We start from the raw sequence: 24,301 nt of genomic DNA on the forward strand, positions 1-24,301 counted from the left end.
TATCTATATTATTAATTTTAGAACTATTAATAATATAAACAGACACTAATAATATAAAAAATAATACAATAAAATATAAAACTTTTTCTGTGCGCTGGGAAAGACGTAATCTTGGATCAGTTTTGGCAAATAACTGATTGAAATGAGCAGATTGAAATAACGGTTCAGATAACAGGAAAGGTTGCCTCGAACTGGATCGGTAATTTGATTTAATCCAAACAATCAGATTTGTTTGCCATAAATCCATATTTATTTTTGCTGGCCCTGTAAACAAGCACACGCGGCAGTCCAAGTAATTGACTTGCTTATTTGGTGTACTCCCTCGTGCCACTTGGAATTGACAATATTATCTCTTATAAATACAGCGAGGAACTAATGCCTTAATGTTTGATGTTCAAGGAAATGTTAAGGCGGTTGTGGAATGGTGGAATGTCTTATTAATTTAACCTGAATTTGCATTGCTCTGATAATGGAAAACAATTGTGGTTATACTTACACATACATGTAAAGTGTGATCCTGGTGGGTCAAGAATAAATACAATTAAATTATGGTCATCAACTTAAATTAAAGGTGATGTCCAGGATCAGAAAAAGGGTCTGTTTCTTTTATTCCATTCTTGTCCATGGGCTGTGTATAATTTAAGGGAACTGAGCTGCAATACCAGATGCACTCCATGGATAAGGGTGGCGCACTTTCTGTAAAAAAAAAGCCCTTTTTTTTTAATTCTAGACAAACCCCTTTAATTTCATTTCAAGACAGTCAGGAATGGCTACACCAGTCCAAATCTCTGTAAAAATTCTGCCGAAGCATTTGTCTTTAGTTGTCATACTGTAATAGTTCCAAAGCGATTCAAATACTTCATCAAAATATACCTCATATATATAATTTGTCTAATTATTACTATAGAAACTGCGCCTCCTTTGCAAGCTCTTCCATTATAGGTCCCTGTATAGGTAAGGTATCTGTAACCCAACAATATATAACAACATCTGGGACCTATATAACCCTTGCCACATGGTATATTTTCTACACAATTGTGGAATATAGTAAAGCCACTCACTTCTATAATATTTACCCTATATTGACTGGGGCCACCCCACTCTACTTATTTTCAATCCTCCGATGAGGGGATCAATGCTGTGATCAATGAAACTCAACCAAAAGGCCAACTCCTGAAGTCTTCTATCCCGAGGCCATTATCGGAGGTTCAGTTGCACTGGTCGATACAATGTTTCACCCATAACTGGTAACTATCATGCACCAGTATAATGTCCCCTTAACGATGCAATATCTGAGAAATTATTAGTGTAATGATTGAGGGACACTGCCAGAAGCTAAATGAGGATTTCAAGGTCAATCATGCTTTGATACCATATTAGATAATATACATCTTCATATATGATCTTTATTAGTGAATCATTATAAGTCAATAATTTAACAATTATTTCACACTTCTGTTCCAATATTTTTCAAAGATCCATCCAATAGTTGAATAGGTTAAACTCTAGTTGACGTATATCTACAGCGCAGAGAGCGGGAGCTGTGGCCAGTGGTAAATGGCTGCAGAGTAAGACAATGCTGACCAGTCGGGAACGTTTCATGAGATATACTTTTTGGATAGTTCGATTTTTAAGAAACCTGCAACATGAAGTTTTTGATAAAGTTATGGAACTACATTTCTTAGGCACTGTTTCCCCACTAACATAATCAGTTATCTTGGGGAGGGGGACAATCTGTATGCAAAAAAAAAAGTCAATGAGAGTCAAATATAGATGTGTACAGAACAGCGCCCTGGCAGCCTGGCAACAGGTATGTCACTATATGAAGGAACCGAACTAGAGATGAGTGAATCGATTCTGCACAAATCAAATTTGGCAAAAACTTACCGAAAGCTTTGTATTTAGTAAAAACCAAGCCTTTTAGGGTTTGCTGCTCATGAATCATGGCAAAATTATGACAGCTGGCATACACTGGCCACCATTTATGGGCCCCCTTCATATGATTTATTGTCTTCTGTTGGAGGTATATGTCGGCAGGACTCCCGATGTATTCCTCTGATGAAAGGCTGCAACATATTTCACTGTATAGGAAAACTGTAGGATATGTCACCCAAACGTTCCCCACTCAGCCTGCCTATTGCCCCTAGCTCTATGCTTGCTACTAATTACTTACATGCTGCTAGGGGCAACAGGCGGACTGTTAAGATCTGTAGCAACCGGAGTTGCGAATAGGGGTTTCAAGATCTGCCCTTCTTTGAATCCTTAGGGCATGACCAGACGTGGCGGAATTTCTCTGGAATTCCGCTGCGGACAATCCGCAGCGGAAATCCGCAGCGTACACGTTTCTCCATTGCTTTCCACAGCTTTTTAGTTGGGTTCATTTAGACGTTGCGGAAAATTCCGCTGCGGAGCATAGGCTGCGATGCGGAATTTGGTGTCCGCAGCATACACTGACTGTTGCGGACGTGTAGCGGACTTGTTGTGGACTCATTGCAGAATTTCTCCATTGACTTCAATGGAGAGTCAAAATTCCGCAATGAAGTCCGCAGATGTTATGTAGATGTTATGTGTGCTGCGGAGCGTATTGGTTTTACGAACATGACATTTCTTCATTCTGGCTGTATTTCTAGGTCTACAGCCAGACTGAGGAAGCCAATGGGGCTCCCGTAATTACGGGTGACTACGTGTGTGCACCCATAATTACGGGAGCATTGCTAGGCGACGTCAGTAAATAGTCACTGTCCAGGGTGCTGAAAGAGTTAAGCGATCGGCAGTAACTGTTTCAGCACCCTGGACAGTGACTTCCGATCACAATATACATCATCCTGTAAAAAAAATAGAAGTTCCTACTTACCGAGAACTCTCTGCTTCTTCCTCCAGTCCGGCCTCCCGGGATGACGTTTCAGTCCAAGTGACGGCTGCAGCCAATCACAGGCCAATCACAGGCTGCAGCCAATCACAGGCCAATCACAGGCTGCAGCGGTCACATGGACTGCCATGTCATCCAGGGAGGTCGGGCTGGATGTCAAGAGAAGGACGCGTCACCAAGACAATGGCCGGGTAAGTATGAATTTCTTTTACTTTTACTAGGGAAAGGGCTGTCCCTTCTCTCTATCCTGCACTGATAGAGAGAAGGGAAGTACTTTCACCTCAATACGCAATGGCTAGTCTGCATCAATTTAATGCCCATTTTAGGCAAAGCCGCAACAGTATCTGCAACGCAGATTCTGTGCGGCATTGATGCGGACAGTGTATGCAGAACTCCACCACGTCTGGGCATACCCTTATGCTTTGCCCGTGGAATCCAGCCCTTTGGAAGCTCATGATATAACTGTTATGTCAGGAGCTTCCCCAGGGCCGAAGTCCCCGGGCAGAGCTTCGGGACGACCTGGCCCTGAAAAAGCTCGACAGCAACCTATATGTCTATGGGTAAACGGACGGTAGTCGGTGGTAACAAACAGCCTGATTGAAAACACACTGCACTTCCTAAGTTTTTTTATGCTTTTTGAAATATAAAAAAACGGGCCAAAAAATGATCCCTTTTTGTGGGCAGGTGCCTTCTAGTGTTTATACACACATGGTGGTATCGGAAACAGCAATGACTTTTTGACAAGTGGTCTAAAAAGGATATCTTTTTTCGAGCGTAGCAACAGGTTTGTTTAAATTTTAAAGAAAAAAAAAAATATATATATTTATAATATCCACCACTTCTACCGCCACGACTACATGTGCCAGTGACAGTCTGCCTAATCATCCTGGAAAGTGGTAAACTAATTGCTTTTTACCAATTTGTAATGCCACTATTATTAGAAATTAAATATAGGCCAAGCAGTGAATAATGTTAGGTCCATGATGTATGTATTAGCAGGCAGCTCGCTATCAGCAGCAGGAGTTAAATTTAAATCTATTTATTTGAAGAAAAAAAATTGAACTTGAACGCAGAACCTCTCTAAAATCTAACTCTCTTTCAAATTATTGTAAATCTAACTAACTAGTCTTTTCTCCTCAATGTGAAACACACTCACTGACACTAATCCACCACTATTTTCTGTGTTTTACAATCTCTCACTCTCCGTCTGACGTCTTCTCTCTCCTCTCTGTCTCTACAAAGCAGCAGCATTTCCTGTTTGGGCTGTTTATAGTGGCTATGACTCAAATGATGGTCATCCACTAAGTCATCAGCGGCTCACACATATACCCCTCAACATTGGCTGTGCTAGAGGGAGAGCTGCCTGCAAGTCATTATGGTTCGCCGGGCCGTGGCCCGAGGTCATGTGATTCTTCTACTCTACTACTGTCTTTTTGTGATCTGTAAAATGGTGTCTTTTTAAACAATTTATGCGGGACGAATCCCAAAAGTTTCAGATTCACTTAAATCCAAAACTTTTTGGAAATTTGCAGCAAATTCGATTTGTGTAGAATTTATTCGCTCATCTCTATTCAGTAGTCTTCCTGACATCTACCTCTGACGGAAGGCAATAACGTGATGTGTAAGGCGTTTTTAGAGAGTAATACACAATATTTCCGAACAATTAGGGTACTTGTGATTTGCAGCAAATTTATTTAGTCACCTAACATGTTTTAAAAGCGAGTACTCTCCAGCTTTTCAACTTCTGCTTTAATTTATGGTACAACAGTCATATTAAGATATTAGGACCATATCCAGACCAACAAGATGCTGTAACTATAAATGTATCTGTAACAAAGTGTAGTTGACTATTCACAACTTTACCTGCTCATTTAAGAGGGTTGTCTATTTTTTTCCCGAAACAGTGCCATTCTTGTATGTTGGCTATGTGTGGTATTGCAGCCCAGCCTCATTTAGGTGAATCAAGCTGAGCTGCAATACCAAGCACCGCCCACGGAAAAGAGTGACACTGTTTCTAGAGGAAAGCAGTCGTATTTTTTTACCTGCATGTAAACCCTGTAAGATTTCAATTGAATCTTGGCCTTATCTTGACCAACCTACTTCTTTCCTACAGGTCTAGGCTTACTACATTTTCAAAACTTATAGCAGCAAACAATAAAAATGTTTGCATAAAACAGATGATAAATTTGATATAAATGTGGGGACATTCATTTTTGTTATCCATATAATGTAATTAAGTAGCATGTAAAAATTTCAAGAACAACCAATTAATTTCACGATGTGTTGATCCAGAAGAAGATAAAACAAAACCCATGTGAGGCCGATACCAAGTGTCCCCAAAGTGGGAAAATATTCCTTCCTGATTTGAAATGAGTAAATCTGTGAATCCGAATTAAAATAATAAATACATTTAATTTAAGGTTTGCAAACGTATAACTTCAGTATAATCTAGGACTTATTGTCATGTCCATGGCCGCGGGCCGTCAGGGTCACTCACCTCCTGACGGCCGCAGCCATGGGTCTGCGAGTGCTGGCCCCAGTCTCCTCCTCATGAGACGCCTTCCGCTTACCCTGGCCGGGTCCCGTAGGGTACGCGCGCACGCTTGTGCCTGCTCTTAAAAGGCCAGCGCGCGCACCGGAGTTTAATATCTAAATTAGCCCATGAGTACCCTGGACTATAAGAAGGGCCATACCCCTTCCTTCCATGCCTGAGCGTTGTTGTTGTACCCTTAGTTTGTCTAGCAAATGGTCTCCTAGTGTTTCCCAGTTCCCAGTGTTCCCAGTTCCTGTACCTGTATCCCGTGCTACCTGGTCAAGTGCCGTGCTGAGCTGTAGTCATGCTGTGCTGTATTCCACGCCTGTCCTGCTACACCACACCTGACGTCTGCCAGCTGCCTAAGTCCCAGCCGAGCCTGTCATTGCTACTGTCCAAGCTGCCACATGTACCCTATACGAACTATAGACTGTGACCTGTGTCCTGTTGGCCAGCTGCCATACCGTCAAGGCGGTACGGCCTAGTGGGTCCAGGCACCCAACGTGACACTTATAACTTATTTATGTCAACCGTAGGCCTTATTTACACGAGCGTGTTAAACGTCCATGGGACAGCCAATGAAACAGCAGACCTATGTAATTCAATGTGGCCTTTCACACAGCCGTTTTTTCTATGGAACATGTGAAGGGTCCATGGGAGAATAGGACATGCCCTATCTGTTCACGCATCACGCATACCTCCATAGACTCATCTATGGAGGATGCAGTGCTGAGCACGGATGCACCTCGGCCGTGAAAAATGAAGTTTTCACGTCCGAGGTGCGCAACGCTCGTGTAAATAAGGCCTTAGGGTGATTTACGTCTCAATACCTGAGATATTGACCATGAACAGAAGACTTATCAGTGACCCAGCATAAAGACCAGATCAAAAAGAAGAATCTCAGAAACCCAAAATAATCTAAGAATATTCTATTGAGGAGAAGAAATAACCTTCTTACAACAATATGAAATAGTTTCACTAATAATTGCTACATTTCTATCAGACAAAATAGGGCCCATCATGCAAAACTACAGTTCAAAACATGGCCATGACGCCATTTTGAAATTAAAAACGTTTTTTTAATTTTTTCCATCTGAATTTTCACTTCCTGTCAGTGAATTATAATGTTTTTGTTGTAACATCTTGTAAGACTATTTTACAAACAGAATATTATGTAAACCCTTTCTATATTATACAATTTTCAAAAAACAGGCTCATATATCAGAACATTTCAGAAATATTTTCATTCTGTGAGCAAAGTGAAAAAAATATAAAGAAAAGATGACACATACAAATTATTCATTGAACCCACTATGAAAAAAAAACAAAAAAAAACTGATTGAATGAAGCAAAAAAAAACGTGTGAAAATAGAAAAAAAAAATATTCGGAATGAGTTAGAACCTTGAATTGGACCCTGCGAATGAACCACTGCTTGAGAAAAAAAATGTAATTCAAAAAGTCTCCACCATGAATATAAAAATGGATATTCACAAAACCTCACATATTTTCGATAAATAGCATTTAAATAACCAAACGATGCCCTAACCTTGCACGGTGAATTAATATAAAACGGTTAAAAAAAAAAAAAGAAACAATATTGGCGTTTGAAATGATCTGAAAAAAATGCTTAGTGTCAAATGTAGAAAAAAAAATCCCATATTTTAGTGAACAGAAGAAAATAAATAAATAAAGATTACAAATTATATTTTTAATTTTCTTCCATTTTTACTTGAATGCCTTTTGCCATCACTGGACAAAAATTTTTAAATATCAAATACAGTAATAGTACAGATAGCATGTAACAGCAAAAGGGCTTTTAATGCAGGGGTGTCCGGGGCAACACAGCAACCTATCATGGGTTCAATTATTAAGACCATTATCCGTCTGTCTATAGCATGTCCGCTCACAAGGCATGGCCGAACCTTAACTATGCTACAAAATTATAAGCGAAGACATTTTTTGGGGAAATTGGTGTCTGAAAGTTGTTTGTTTTTTTTTCTCCTTTTTTTTTTCCATTCTGTACAAATAAGCTAATTTATATTATAATTTTGATATATATGTTTATAAAAATATATAAATTCAAAATACTTAATACATACATAATACTTTGTACATGGATGGTCATAACGGGTTCCCGGTTGAGAGCAAGAAGATAGGAGAAAACAAAAAATGTCCGATTCAGGCTGCTTGTTTGGATGGAACACCCCTGCCACATATTGAATAGTTTGGGATTGTCACATAACAATAGCCTTTATTTATAAACAATACATTTAGGGAAGCTTTAAATACAGCAGTTTGTGAACCATTGGTAAGCCATTAAAAACAAACTGGAATTTTTTTTTTATTTTTTTCTTAAGTCATTTTCTTTTTTATCCATACAGTAGGCTGGGTGCTTAGAGAACAATGTCTTTTAGTCTCTTTACACCCATTGAGTCTTTTTCTCGACATTCTTGCAATAATGGATTGATCTCATGCAATACATTTTCACTGTCTGCCCCCCGGGGCTCTGCTTCTGAAGGTCGAGAAGGACCATTGCTTACAAATTGCTCCATGTCACGGTTTCCAGTGCAATGCATTATATTGTATGTTGCTGTCGGTTTGGCTGGCAGAGGACTCTTTAAATGCAGAGGAGAAGTGATGGGGCTGATGGCCTCGCAGCCATTTCCTGCTTCACGGATGGCACCATTGACCTTGGGGCTGCAGATAGGCAGGTCCACTGTCCTTTTCCCTTTCAAGGTAGCCCTGTCATCAGTAGTATGCTCATTTCCATCTTTGCCAAATGTTGCAAAAGTTCTTTTAGTGTTACAGTCCTCAAAAGCTTCAGTGTCTACATTGGTGGCTTCTATAGACAAAGCAATTACATTTCTTCCATGCTCTGGGGACTTGGCTCGACTTGGGATAGGGACACGGGGCATCCAACATCTATCGGAGTGACCAAGAATTCGACATTCTTCTCTGCAGTGGAAACCTTCATTCTGATCTGAACAAAAGAGAAGGAAAGAAATGAAGTAAAACAAAGAAATGTGAAATCAGTATTTGATTTGGCACGTTGTATAATAAGCTGTAATTATCATTAGACAAAAAGCTGCATTGTGCGCTTCATATATACAACCATAATTATCTGCTATAATTTGTATCCTTATTATATTTGCTCAAATGTGTCTTATTAATATGTGCAAACTACAACCGTTCTGTGGAGGAAATGCATATATCTGATGTGCAGTCAAAAAAGACGTTGGCTCCGACTCCGGGCTCTCCATCTCTGGCTCCGTTGACAGAAGCAATGAGCATGGCCACCAATCAACCACGTGCTTATTGAGTTATAAGCTCAGGGATATGATTTGGTTTATAAAGAAAGCGTGTTTTATAAATACGTGCAATAGTGGAGCAAATAACGTGACAATGCCTTTGTTTTATGGCTCAGAGATATAAACTGCACGCCCGCTGAATATTCAGTTGACATCGGAAGAGCTTAAAGTAAACCAGACCTTGCAAACCGGCTGCTGTTTTTCTTAATTGAACCATTACTTTAATGGGAACCGTTTATCCGTTCCATGGGCGCAAAGTCAGACTGGATGAACTTGGTACCACCAGAGGATAGAAGATTAAGGGCCCACCATCCAAACATACAAAAAAGGGGTTCTGTTGTAGCCCATTATCATGTCTAGCCCTTGTCCTACAGGAGGAGCCTCTTATCCTCTGATTGGCCAGTCTGACCCTGTATCGGTATTATTAGCACCCATATCAATTGCTATGGGCTCTTAGGTTTAGGGGGTCCAATCAAGTGCAGGAATGTTGTTCCTTTTTATGGGGGAAAACAAAATGGCGGTGCTCTGCTGTCCAGCTCCACCACGTGGGTTCTTCTTGATTAAGATAAACGACAAGCCAATTCTAGTTTTTGGATTTTCATCTATAAATGCTACAACAACACATTCACCTGCAGAAAGCTGCCATAACCCTTGATAAAATTAAAATATGAAAATATATAGTTTTATCTGTAGGGGATATATAATGTCATAAAGGGTCTTGGAAGTTGATGTGTTAGCTTTGAAAGAACTGCTATTTAGATGGGATCATGTGGCAGAGATAATACATACATTATAGTTTATAACACGTACATTATAGTCTTAACCCTCCCGGGAAATGTGTTTCTCATAAGATATGAAACTATTTACATTTTCAATAAGCTACAAGTACAGTCTGAAAGACGCCTTGTGTCCATTCCATGCTGAAGAATGATAAGGCTTTTGCCCCCTTTTCCCACACGTTCCCCCACTCCAACAACCCATTTGCCCCATTATACAGTGCCGTGGACATCAATGCCTAGTTATTATGCCTTAGGCTATGTTCACACAGAGTTTTTAGCAGGCGGAAATTCTGCCTCAAAATTCAGTTTGGAAGTTTGAGGCAGATTTTCCTCTCACTGCATTGAGCGCTGCGGGCATAAAACGCCGCGAAATACGCTTTCTCTTCTTCCATTGATGTCAATGGGAGGTCAGAGGCGTAAACGCCGAAGATAGGACATGTCAATTCTTTCTCCCACGAGACGGTTTTACTGCTCGCGGGAAAAAGACGCCTCCGTCTCCCATTGAAATCAATGGGAGGCATCTTCGGGCCGTTTTTGACGAGTTTTGCGGCGCGGTTTCCACATAAAAAAACTTGTAAAAAAACTCTGTGTGAACCCAGCCTTAAACTGGTGATCTTTAGGGGCACTAACATTATTACAATCACCCTCTAAACTATTACTGACACTGAATACATAATATTAGGATGATCTCCATATTGTTTTAATTATATGGTTGATATTGTATTTTGATTGTAAGCAAAAAAAAATTCAATATTGGTCAATACTGAAGAGATATTTTTAAAAAAAAATGATAAAAGTGTTGAATGAGTATCCCTACTAGTGGCGGATACACCATATGTGCAACCTGTGCAGCTGCACAGGTGTCCAGTAGGGAAGGCGGCCCACTGCCAAGTTAAAAGCCGCCACCTATTGTCTACTACATTACCTGTAAAGGACTAAGCTAATAAATTTCACGGATTACAAGAACTAGAACATTGTTAAAAAAAAACCATAAGGGCTGGTCTATGACGAGCTGTTGGTGTGCAAGGGGCCCATCATTTATTATTGAACGGCTATACATAATAAAAGTGCCACAAACACGCAACATGTAGAGAAGAACTGACCGTGGACACAACGCTAGGGTTATAAAGAAGGGGAACGGACTTAGTAACGCATAGTAATGGATCGGTTGATTTCATGGATTTCGTCTACAGAAGTCACAATACATATATTAGCACATTAAACTCTCCTATTGGTTTTATAACCATAAACGGAAAAGCGAATTATTTATTTATTCTAAAATAAAAAAGGCGCCACTTCAAGAAAGACCCAATTTTAGAAGAACCATAGACTTTACTCTTCACCTACAAGACAACAGTACTGGACATCACCTAATGACCCCTTCACACTGTACATCCCACACAAAATAATTGCGTAAAAAACCCTTTTCTTCTTTTAATAGAGGCCGCGTGAAGCTTTTGCTTAATGTCTCCTAACAAGACAGATTTATACATAGCACTTCCAGCATTGACTCAGACAAGGAAGTTGAGCCATGACTTCAAAAAAACAGACAGCTGTTTCAATCTTATTAAGCCTCTTGAATATGACGTATGGCTTCTTGCTGCTGTACAGTAAGACTATAAATACTCCAGAGCCAGGTAGCAGCACTTAAAGGAGATAGGAAAACATCAGTCCAGCACATTGTTAACCGAGGAGAAGCTGGAAGAATGCGTCATAACGGGACAAACCTGATTGAAGAGGTCTTACCAGTTACCAGTAAAAAACAATGGAGAAAAGAACTCGGCCCCTTGGACGAACAGCATTGGGCTAAAATGGATAATAAAATTTGGAAAGTAGATTTAAACTTTATTCAACAAATATTACAATTGAATATAGTTCACAGGCTACACTACACCCACAGCTACGTAACAGAAGTTATAAAGGGAGAGGGGACATCTGCCCAAAATGCTAAATGGATGGTGCAGATCTATTACATTTGCTCTGGAATTGCCCTAAGATCACTGATTATTGGGGAAAAATCTTCGAGATAGTATCAAAAGAATTCCAGCTTAAAATTGACTTCAGCCCCCAATTAGTTTTATTGGGAGATGACTCAGAATACACTTATCAAAGGGGGGGGGGGGGATCGGGTTGGTTAAAACTCTGTTCCTCGCTAAACTCCTAATTGTCAGACATTGGATATGAGAAAAACTCCTACAATAAGGAGTGGTCGCAACAACTAGGCTCCAATATAGTGATTGAAAAGATACATTATAGTCGTAGCCAAGCCAAAAAATATCTAACGCTTTTAAGTTACTATATAGGCTTAAACTGTCTTGTCGTTTCTACTTATATCCCAGACCGGGATAGGGTGGGGTGGGAGTAAAGGTAAATAAAAAAGGAAAACTCTATTTTCTTGATCTTGTATATGTTGTAACTCTTGTGTTTGTAACAAAAAAAAAAAAGAAGAAGAAGAGGAAGAGGAAGTCTTACCAGGACTATATGTGACCATCGTAATACTCACATTGCATCCTGGTAGGAAGGCTCTCCTAGATTATCCTTCAGATACACAATCCTGAGGCTATTGATAAAACTACATGACTGGTTGTATGCTTCAGATCTGACACACACGGCAGAGCCGGTGCCCCATTGGCTTTATACTGTGGTACATGTGCCGAGGCATGGGGCACCATTCTACTGAGACATTAGGAGAATACCTACATAGTATGGCATCTGATGGAGCAGGCTAAAAAAAAAATGTTTCCACTTTATTCTGTAAAGCTCCGTATGAGAAACAAGGCATAAGGAGGTACATACATGGGTGCCCTATAACAGCTCCGTATACACATCACAATCTAATTATATACAATGATCAAGTCACTGAATTCACGAGGGTTTTCATAGTGGACGATAAACCAACTAGTTGCTCGAAGCCCAAAAAAATGTTAACATTTTCCTCAACCAATAGCTACATGTACACATCACTATAATTATGTATCAATTATATTTGCCAATTTTTTAGGAAATGTATGAATACCAATTAGAATAAGTACTGGTTCAACACACAAACACAATATATCATTTCTGATATAGTAATATTTCATTCTAATTATTATTATTATTAAGTAATTTAATGACAAAAACTTCTCATTTTGCTACCACACATACTGGCCAATCTTTATACACATTTACAATATACACCCATGTGTGGCATTTTTTTTTTTTTTTTTTGTTATATTGTTTCTTTTTTTCCGTTATTTTTTGATTTTATTTTTGCTTTTTTTTTTTCTGTGAAAGATCCCAATTTCTTAACAGCTACAGCATGTTTGCACAGCTTGGTGATTATACAAGAAGAAAACTGCTTTTGAAAGGATTTCAGAATCAGCTTTGTGTTAGGTCTAAAAGGGGATTATAGAAAGAAAACAAGACAGACATAATTAGTATGACCAAAATAAAAGGAAAGGAGAGGAGGGAAAAAAATAAACTCCCGCACCTTCTCTAGCAATTTCCTTGAAATAGTTATTACAATTCTACGTTTCTTCTTTAGTTCAAAGTCTAAAACACGTTAAGAATTTATAAGTGAACATCAGTCATTACTTACTTATTACTCGCTTTCCTACTTACTTTTCAGTAGAAATATAAGAATGGATACATTTATTATTCAAATTAATAAACAAGAAAAAAAATACAGATTTCCTTTCCTTTGGGTATTAGATTCTCATAGATTACATTCTGGTTTTGATAAGCCCATCATAAAGAATACAGCTGAATTGGCCCCTCCACCACAAGATACTGACCCCCCCCCCCCCTTACTTGGGCCAGTACCTGCTTTTTAGGTTGGTGATCCTCCCATTCACTTGTTTTACTGCAATTTTGCATTGGTGTGAGCTTTATAAAATTCTCTACATAAGAAAGTAAAAATGACAAATTTACAGCTGAAACGGCCATAACTAAAGAAATAAAAAAAATTCAGGTAATAAATCCCATTTGAACCACAGAAATCCCTGACTTGTTTTTGACCTATATCTATTGGCTGTGACCATTAACTATGAGTAACAAAGGCCCCCACTTTCTAGTTAATACAGCCCACAAAATGTTTGCCTCATAGTAAAGGAGCTTTTTGAATAAGTCAGAAAGACTTATCAACATTATTATTATTATAATAATTATTTTAGATTAGTAAAAACATCTACATGGATAGTCCCTATGGAAAAAGTCCCAACTCATAGACTTAAAGGGAGTGGGTTTGCCATAAATTGATGTAGACCCCCTAAAATGGGCCACAACTATGATGATTCGGAAGATTGGCTCCGTTGAACCGGGGCTTCATTTCAAATTAGAAAAAAAAATAGATATTGGGCGTTTTAATTCAAAAACAGCAGTATAAAGTATAAGGGAGCACACGTAGTATTATGATAGGGCAAGATGGTGATTGCTATACATATGTGGCAGGGCTTTTACATGATATTATGGCCACATTTGTTTTGCTAGTATTGGGCCCATAGCTATACTCATGAGGTCAACCGTACTTGTAGTTGACTGCAAGGTTTTTGAGATCCAACACTGACGGTCGCGAACAGAAATCATGTGCAACTTTTTTATTGTCTTCTATAAGAAGAAAAAGGAAGCAGAGTAACTCGAATTGCATGAAACTCTCATCCCAAAACTCTCTGGCACCAGGCATGGCAGCCACAAGTGCCCGTGTACATGCTAACCAATTGCAACCTTCAAAAACAATATTTTTCTACAAAAATCTATTAAAAAGGGTTGTCCAGGATTAGAAAAGCATAGTATTGCAGCTCAACTCCATTGAAGGAAATAGGGCCGAGCTGTAGTACCACACACAACCAGGTGTGGCACTGTTTTTGGAAAACTGGAGAGCAATATTTTTCAAAACTGGACAACTCTAATCCTGGACAAGACGAGAGGCAGCATGCAGATCTTCTCATTAATGGGAATATTCCAATAGACATTGGAAAAATTCCGAAATTCCTTTTAAAATGATATATTTAAATTCCATTTTCAATTAAAAATAATAAATGTTTGTTTTTGTTTTTTTGCCTTCCCTCCAGTCTGATAAAGATCTTTTGCAGCGCTGCTAGCTATATTTTTGTATGCTTAATCTGTGTCTTCTAAATCCATTTCTTCTCTATCTACCACACGGGCAAACTAATAAAAATTCACAGCACACCGTTCACTGCACCAAAAAAAGAAAAAAAAGAAAAATGAGCGGCTTAAGCTTGCAGGGAATTGGTGATGTATAAAAAAGAAAAAGCACTTTGGACTGAAAGCTCAGATACCCATCAGTTTTAAATCTACGTCTTAAATGTCTGATCACTTGCTATGATAAAGAAGCCGGAGCGGTGACAGATTTGGGAGACATGAGTATAAATGTCTGTACTTGTAGAAATGTGCTCTGGTCATGAAGAGATCCGCAGACCGACGGGAGGAAGGTAAAGGAATCTGCTGCATGAACACAGCTCTGTCTTCTCAGAGAAAGCCGGACCTGACACTTCTAACCATCATTACCGTCCACTCGGGTTTATAATTTATTTACGCTCTTGTGGACATGACCTGACTGATGAAGAAGCTGCTGTACCACGTTGGTATGGGCATTATACAGGGCATTATAAGACTGGTGAACGTCCTAGTAACAGTAAGCGAGCGGGCATACTTGCACCCAGTGACTGCTTCTCCAAAGTCTCGCTCCAGCTGTATGTTGGTACATGGGTGACACACTGGCAGTGCTTCCCTTATCTACCCTACAATTTATTATGTCTGACCAAATTGTAAAGGATACTCCATGCCCATTGGACCCTGGCATCTGCCCTGGGTTGCCTGTTGCTGTTGTCAGTCCTGCCCCTTCCAGCTCCTAAATGTAGGGCACTAGGGCAGTAAGGAAGGCGTCATGGAGCTTGTCACGTGAACCCTTCAGGTCTGTCTTTAGGGGGATATGATGATTTACATGGAGTGTGAACTCACCAATGGCCCTCTGATTGGGAGTGTGGGGCAATTCTGTGTGTGTTCACTAGCGCCCACTAGCTTACTGGCATTGTGATGACATTTTATAGACTCCCTGGTTAATCTGGTACATGAAGATTGTTAATGAGAAATATTATGTTTATGGTAGAAAATCAATTACAAGGTATGAAGGTCCCATAACATTCCTCTTCCCAACATATTAGGGAGTCATGAACATCCATGTGCAGAAGGTGCAATTCTATTGTGTATATCATCCTACCTAATATCTATCTATCTATCTATCTATCTATCTATCTATCTATCTATCTATCTATCTATCTATCTATCTATCTATCTATCTAGCTATCTATCTAGCTATCTATCTATCTATGTATGTGCAGTGTAGGTTCCCACCTTACAGAGGTCGCCTTGTCGTGGCAGGTGGGCTAACACTTTTTGATCAAAATGTGCACTAAGAACCTCCCTATTTGTAGGTAGATTGAGCTTTAGTGCATATCTATTTATATTTAGTGGTTTAAGTGGCATTAGTGTTGCAGGGTGCTGTCACCATTTTTTTATATCTGCTATCTATCTATCTATCTATCTATCTATCTATCTATCTATCTATCTATCTATCTATCTATCTATCTATCTATCTATCTATCCCATATCTATCTATCTATCCCATATCTATCTATCTATCTATCTATCTATCTATCTATCTATCTATCTATCTATCTATCTATCTATCTATCTATCTATCTATCTATCTATCCCATATCTATCTATCTATCTATCTATCTATCTATCTATCTATCTATCTATCTATCTATCTATCTATCTATCTATCTATCTATCTATCTATCTATCTATCTATCCCATATCTATCTATCTATCTATCTATCTATCTATCCCATATCTATCTATCTATCTATCTATCTATCTATCTATCTATCTATCTATCTATCTATCTATCTATCTATCTATCTATCTATCTATCTATCTATCTATCTATCTATCTATCCCATATCTATCTATCTATCTATCTATCTATCTATCTATCTATCTATCTATCTATCTATCTATCTATCTATCTATCTATCTATCTATCTATCTATCTATCTATCTATCTATCCCATATCTATCTATCTATCTATCTATCTATCTATCTATCTATCTATCTATCTATCTATCTATCTATCTATCTATCTATCTATCTATCTATCTATCTATCTATCTATCCCATATCTATCTATCTATCTATCTATCTATCTATCTATCTATCTATCTATCTATCTATCTATCTATCTATCTATCTATCTATCTATCTATCTATCTGTCTATCTGTCTGTCTGTCTGTCTGTCTGTCTGTCTGTCTGTCTGTCTGTCTGTCTGTCTATCCATCCAATCTGATCTAATGTAAAGTTCTATGTACACATGTTTTACATCAAACTCTCCAAAAAAGACAAATTTGAGGTCAGGGCAAGTAAAAAAAAAAAAGATCTAATTCCATACAGGGCTCCCTAAGTTCCTGGAAATGACTTAGAACATTGGAACGCCTATGCAGATGCTGTTCCCTGGAGATTGGGTGGATGAATTTCTGCAGAAAATAAGAAAAAATGCAGCAAAACTCAGTTCACTTCACTGCATGGATATTAGTTTCCATTTAATGGCGGTCTGATGATTGCATATTTATGCTTTATAGGTATCATTCAGAGGAAGAGGGAGAGCGCAGCTCCTGAGATTGTCACTGCAGATTTCCTGCGTCTCTCAGACATCATCCCACAAATCTACTCTTACAATTATGTATAGATTTCTTGTTTCAGTCTTTCTTTTCTCTAAAACATTTTGCATTCCAGCAAAGTCTTAAGAGATCTCTGTATACTGGGTTGTTTCTTAAACTGGGCTGGAAGGCGGATTTTTTTTTGGACTGCATTGAGGACTATGGAGGAGAGAGGGTAAGGTTTCCTGGGCATTGTGTTTCTCCAGTCTCACGTGGAAATGGAATTAGAATTCTCGAAAAGCGTTGGCCTCCCTTTTAGCCAAATGGGTTACAATTCACATAATTGAGGTTAGCTTATCTCACACTCAATACCTCGCCTCTATGGAGACCAGCGGAGCAGTAAGCACACCGAAAACGACAAGTAACCCAACAAGGGTGTGATTCCCTATGAATAGGCTAAAATGTCATCTATATAGACTCTTTGTTCACAACGACAAACTTTGTTTAGATCAAATGAAGACCAATGCCCCTCCCCCACCCCACCCCGTTCTATACAAAACTTGCATATTTTCGTAACTTGACATGTTTTTGTTTCACTATTTTCTTAAGGTCAGTTGAAAAGCTCCGAAAAACTAACATCCGCTGCTATTTAAACAATGGTCATGCTTGATCTCCACTTCAGACATGATTTATTACAGACTGTACAATAACCATTAACTAAATATGATCTTTGTACAAAAATATATATTTATTGGAGACCATTGATTTTTTTTTCCCCCCCGTTTAATCACGGACTATTTTTAGTGTTATAGCCTCAGGAAATAGCGTAGAATGGATTATAATATGGCTTAAAGTGAAATGTCATTGTGACTTTCCGATTCCGAGAGCGCTTTGCTTTATCATGCAAAACCCAGGGGACTTTTGTGGGATGAACAGTTCAATCAGTAGCAAATGCTTAATTTTAATGTATGGTATGATGCCAAGTATAGGAGTGAATAGTTTAGGAGTGGACTGACCATTTGGGTGACCTGAGAGCCTATGGCCAGATGGGGTCTATAGCAAACGTGTTGCATTACTACGGTGGACGGAAAGGGGACCTTGAATTTTAATACCTGTGGGCCCAGGTAAATCTTAGTCCACCCATGCATAAAGGGAATATATTATTTGCTCATTAAAATCAACAACCCGTCAGTGTAATGGACATACATTTGTTTCCTGGAGAGTATAAAGCGCCAACATATTCCACGGCCTTAAACAGAAATGATCAACATTCACATCAGTCCCTGTCCCCAATGGGATTCACTATCCAATTTCCCTATATCAGACAGAGTAGGGCCAGTTTACCTATGTATTTGAAGTGTGGAAGTAACCCAACACAAATATGGGGAGATCATATAACATCCAAACACTATGCAGATGTTGCCCTTGGTTGGAGCCAAGACCCCAGTGCGAACCTCGAGCCACCCTGAAGATACTTTCCTCTCTGATCAGGTTACTTGATGGAGGTTACGAATGAGGGACCCCTCAATTAACTGAGAAAGCCCTAATAGTGTATTTGAAATTGGGGTTCTAAACCAGACAACCCCTTTAAGATAATTGGCTTAAAGGTTATAACCACCTTCTCAACCAAAGTTTTGTCATTGCTCCAATGTATCTTAAATGAGCAACTTCGTAAATGGTTTTCATAAAAAATGTCTCACCGTTTTGTTTCTACAGAACCTATGCAAACCCATGTCTATCCAGGGTAACAGACAACAATTAAACCGCGTGTAGTCTCATACTGCAGTCATACACCTTTCTATGGGTCTCCTGCTCTTTGCTACTATACTGAATGGATAAATGTAGGAGACAAATGGGAGTAACACTGCAGGATCAGACAAAGTTTGTTTGTTGTCTGTTACTATGGAAACACATAGGTTTGCATGGAAGCTGTAGACACAAAACGGTAGGGATTCTCCTTAAAGAAGCTAGTAACAAAGTTACTTCACTTTTCATTTTAGATGCATTATATTAATAATAAAAAAACAATTGATTGCAAAGGTGGAGATACCCATTGATTATGATGTGACTTGATGACCCTCAGTAACCTATTTATATAAGTTCCCCCCCCAACAAATGTTAGCGTTAGATAATATTAGTAATAGACGAGAGTCACACTACATTCTCCAATTTAATTGTCTGAGAAACCAAAAAACGCATTCCCAGTTCTTTTCTAGGATTTTTATTCAGCAATAAAGGACTTAAAAAATATCACACAAAATCCAAAATGTTACAAAGTTTTATTTCATTCCCTCATTATAGCCCAGAAGTCTCATTCCAGACAAATTAAAAGTAAATTGATTGCCCTGGAGGAATTTTGCTGAAATATCTTTGTTCTGTTCTTGCAATCTTTCCCAAAACATTAAGAGCAGGAATAGGGTGGATGTGGTTGTGATACATTCAATCTCTCTTTGTAAATCAGGATTTAAAAAGAAAAAAAGAGAAAAAATAGAAGGCCCCATACGAAGAAATAAAATGCAAATATGTCACCAGGGTGCAGTCCTAACATTTGTAATGGAATTTATGAATAATAAGCAGCTGACTGCAAGTTTCAAGCATTCACTTTGAATATCCGACTCTGCGTGCCACAAAAAGACTGAACTATGGCAACTATTTTTTTTTTCTTCTGTATACTGCAATATCCGTGATTAAAATTCCCTTTCTTCCAATAATGATGATAATTATTAAGTTATTATAATAAATATAATTTTTTTTGTATTTTTTTTTCATGAATTATTTTAAGGAGAAAATGAAATAATAGATAATTAGCAAGTGGCATAGACTGACTTTCCAATTGCAAAATTAGATAATTCAGTGTTGCATCAATCTGATGCAGACCTAATTGTATCCTATGGTTTTGCACTTGGAAGGAAAGAAAGAAAGAAAGAAAGAAAGAAAGAAAGAAAGAAAGAAAGAAAGAAAGAAAGAAAGAAAGAAAGAAAGAAAGAAAGAAAGAAAGAAAGAAAGAGAGAAAGAAAGAAAGAAAGATAGATAGATAGATAGATAGATAGATAGATAGATAGATAGATAGATAGATAGATAGATAGATAGATAGATAGATAGATAGATAGATAGATAGATAGATAGATAGATAGATATAGATGTGAGATAGATAGATAGATAGATAGATAGATAGATAGATAGATAGATAGATAGATAGATAGATAGATAGATAGATAGATAGATAGATAGATAGATAGATAGATAGATAGATAGATAGATAGATAGATAGATAGATAGATAGATAGATAGATATAGATGTGAGATAGATAGATAGATAGATAGATAGATAGATAGATAGATAGATAGATAGATAGATAGATAGATAGATAGATAGATAGATAGATAGATAGATAGATAGATAGATAGATAGATAGATAGATGAGATCACTTTTGCAACTTCTATAAAATATTTTGCAATAAAAATACAATCCTCTTAGAGAATTCTTCTTCTGAAACATCAATCATAAATATTTGATGCCGCGACCTGAAGTTTTGCTATTTCTTGCCTGGTCAGTCGGCTGCCGGACACTGGTGTCTCTGTTTTATGTATAATATCTGCAGTAGTGGTTTTTTGGCATTGGGTAATGCAGTAATCATTTCAAGAAGATGGTGCCAGTAAAAGTACTGGACAGGCAGAAACCATTTGATTTATTTAGCAGGACGTCGCCAAAAATGGACATTTTCATTTTTGTCAATAGTATTTTTGTTGCTTTCTTTTCCTTCCTTTTTTTTTTAAAATGTTTATGATTTTTAAAAATCATTAATTGACGCTTTAACCTGCATTTAGCTTTGTAACTCTGGTTTTGTTTTGGAGCCATAAAAAGTAAACAGTGTCCGATTTAAGGGGAAGCTGCTTCAATAATTAAGACTGACCATATAGTCAGTAAATATAATATAAATGTAATTTATCATCAGTACATTTTTGCTATTTTCATTTAGTTATTTTTTCTTTGTAAAGTGTAGAAAAAAACATTGTTTTCTGCTTAGAAACAGTCAAGAAGCTGCTGTTGATGGATCAGTTATTCATATTTAACACTCCAAGTGAATATGGTGATTATTTTATACTAGATTTTACATTTGCTGACTACTGACCGTAGATATAGGGCTTTTAAAAAAAAGAGGAACATTCCGGACAGAAATTTTAAACTATGTGGTGCCTAGTCCAGGGCCTAAGGGGCCGCGATTAGTGGCGGTGCCCAGATTCTCTCTTTGGTGCTCTTTTAATTTCTGTGTCATGCTCCGCCTCCTAAGGTCCTGTACTACACATAATACAGTGAATAGGTTTTCCCTGGCATGTTCCTTTAATCTTTCATTGCTATAATAGTTGTCAATTTTGTTTGAGAAAAAAATATTTGAATTACAAATAAAAATAACAAAAAATGTAAATGATACAATTTATAAATGAAAAGGGGAAATTACAGAGACCACTTGGTCAGTTACTCCAGTTGCCATTCCCATTTTTTAAGTCTAATTGACACAAGGATAGGGTAAAGTTCTGACAAATGGGACTCTCGGTTACATTAAATATCCTCATTCCATTACTAGACCCTTCCCTTAGGAATGGCACTTTCTCCTGGTGGGCAGTAATCTCCGATGTCATTTATAGCCCGGTTGACTAATAAACTTCTTTCTGGCCAAAGTTTATACACAACTGCTGTCTGTTCCAGTCAAAAGAACGTGTATTCAATTTGGTGGCATCGTCCCAGCTGCTTACTGATCCCAATAGCTTAAGTGCACAAAATAGTGCCTGACATATAAGACAAATGGATCGCCATCTGTTCATTTTTCAAAATCATAGAAGAATTATGACAAAGGCAACACCTCCTTAAATTTACCTACTGACAAATACATTTCCCACGAGGTCCTCCTGGAAATGTGTCTGAAGGAATTCTAAGTCATTTGCAGCCTGCGGACTTATTATCGCTTATTTATTCTTAAGACATTATTCTTTTTGGCGCCATATAAACAATATTGGCTCCTGATAACCCCATTGGTCTTTCCATTATTTATTATCAATTTCTGAAAACGTGTTTCTTTTTGTATAAAATAGACGTTACAATAATATCACTCACAGCTGATGGTGGAATATCTAGGAGGGAAGACATTTTAGGAACTGACTTGTTACAACGGTGGCGTCCTATTACAGGACCGCGCTGGGATTCAGTGATCTCTTTACAACGACCCGTTCTATCACACATGTTTGTAAGGGCACATTCAGTCCGCAGTGGAATTCTGCAGCAGCCGTTTTTTACATTTCTTTCTATACATTTTTAGGAAACTTAGTTCAGACGTTGCAGAAAATAACTGTGCGGAAATCAGGCTGCGGTGCAGAATTTCCCCTCCGCAGCAGCTCATGACGTTGCGGAGAAGAAGCGGAATTTCACTGCGGATTTCAGCCTGTGCAATGCAAAAACTGAAATCTGTGGCAAGTCCGCTGTGATATCTGCAAAGTCTGAATTACCTGTCACATATGCAAATGTTGCTGCAGATTCATTGCGTAATTGCCCCAAATCTGCACCTACATTTGCAGCGGAAAAATTCTGCCACGTCTGAACGTGCCCTAAAGGCGACTACATGGCAAGGGGCTGGATCTTATACACCTGTGGGTACGGGACTGACGGAAATGCTTGATTTCAATGATTAAGAGGTGTGTCCCAATACTTTTGTCTATATAGTGTACAGTATATTCATGTTTGATGACAGTGAAGGCTTCCATTGAAATTCATTAAGTGGCAATACAATTATGTAAAACACCCTTTGTTGTTGCCACTTCTTCTTTGGGGTTTTATAGTTGTAAAAAGACCCCTTATATATTAAATATGCTGTATTATTATCAGAACAGGATGTTAAAATATGGTGCCGGTAATAGATCGATTTGCATGCCAAAATAAGGTACAATAAAGCAAGGCGTGCTGGGAATTGTACCTGCAAAATGTTATCCGCTGCAATTTATGGTATAGTTATATATTATCATTGCAATTGGGAAGAAAATACATAAGGAAATAAAAACCCATGGCACTGAAACAGTTAGAGAATAATACACGAGATTAAAAAAAGTCTAAAAGCGAAAGAGATTGTATTAAACAAAAGCTTAAAAACACAATCAGCTGTGGACGCTTCACATGGAAAGAATCAAGAGTGTCCGCTGTATAATCCATATAAATGTAAACTATTTGCAGAAATCCAGAGTTTTAGTGTATTTAATTATCAGAAACATGACTTGCTCAGATCAGAGAGCAAATACATTCCCAACATGAGATTTAAAGCATTAATGAAGTATGCTTCTGGCTCTCACTGCTTCTGACCTTGTCCCAAGCATAACACACCGATCTCCAGCATTTCAATTCAGTTTATCAGGGTTAGAAAAAAAAAGTAAATGAAAACTTTTCATAATAATATTATTATTATACAATTTATTATTATTAATATGATTGATTTAGATATATCTTTATTATTGCTATTATTATTATTATTAATCTCTTTATTATTGCTATTATAATTATTATTATTAATAAAGAATTTATTAGTGTTATTTTTATTATTATTATTATCATTATTTATAGTAGTAGAATTTAATTATAATATTTATAATAATGTATTATTATTATTATTGATTTATGTACATCTTTATTATTGTTATTATAATACAATTTATTATTATTATTATTATTATTATTATTATTATTATTAATTTATGTACATCTTTATTATTGTTATTATTATTAGTTTTGACATTGATTTTTATGCAGTAGATTATTTCCATTATTTTATGACATTGCTTCATATTCTGAAAGTAGCTAGAGACTGAAAACCTTGACACCATCCTTGGGGATTAGGGGTACTTAGTCTAGGTATTATATATAGAGTAATGGATACTGAGAACAGAACTAAGATGAACTTTTCCTATGCACTAGGGGCAGTTGGTTTATGAGCCAGTTTTCGATAGAGGACCAGGCATTGAGAATAGGACTAAGTTTACTCTAAATTTTGACACCATCCATGAGGATTTGGAGTAGTTAGTGAATAACTCAAAATTATCTAGAAGACCAGGTTTTAAGAACAGATTTGATCTTTCCGAAACCCAATATCCTTCTGGAGAATAGGAG

The 24,301-nt window shown here is 37.6% G+C and overlaps 1 protein-coding gene and 1 long non-coding RNA gene across 7 annotated transcripts in view; one reads left to right on the plus strand and one right to left on the minus strand.

Annotated features, from left to right (window-relative positions):
• LOC142659960 (uncharacterized) overlaps window positions 1-24,301 on the plus strand; it is a 571,922-nt gene that overhangs the window by 504,991 nt on the left and 42,630 nt on the right. The gene's annotated exons all lie outside the window — the stretch shown is intronic.
• The window catches only part of PCDH19 (protocadherin 19), a 174,126-nt gene continuing 156,143 nt past the window's right edge, over window positions 6,319-24,301 (minus strand). Inside the window, exon 3 of one of the 6 annotated variants that reach the window (XM_075836596.1) lies at window positions 6,319-8,383. In XM_075836596.1, coding sequence (XP_075692711.1) covers window positions 7,797-8,383 — 587 coding nt within the window. In that variant the 3' untranslated portion in view covers window positions 6,319-7,796. The remainder of the gene's footprint in view (window positions 8,384-24,301) is intronic. The other 5 variants (XM_075836595.1, XM_075836594.1, XM_075836593.1 and 2 more) reach the window with 5 other exon arrangements.

Source organism: Rhinoderma darwinii, chromosome 8 (genome assembly GCF_050947455.1).
Source record: "Rhinoderma darwinii isolate aRhiDar2 chromosome 8, aRhiDar2.hap1, whole genome shotgun sequence".
Classification (NCBI taxonomy): Eukaryota; Metazoa; Chordata; class Amphibia; order Anura; family Rhinodermatidae; genus Rhinoderma; species Rhinoderma darwinii.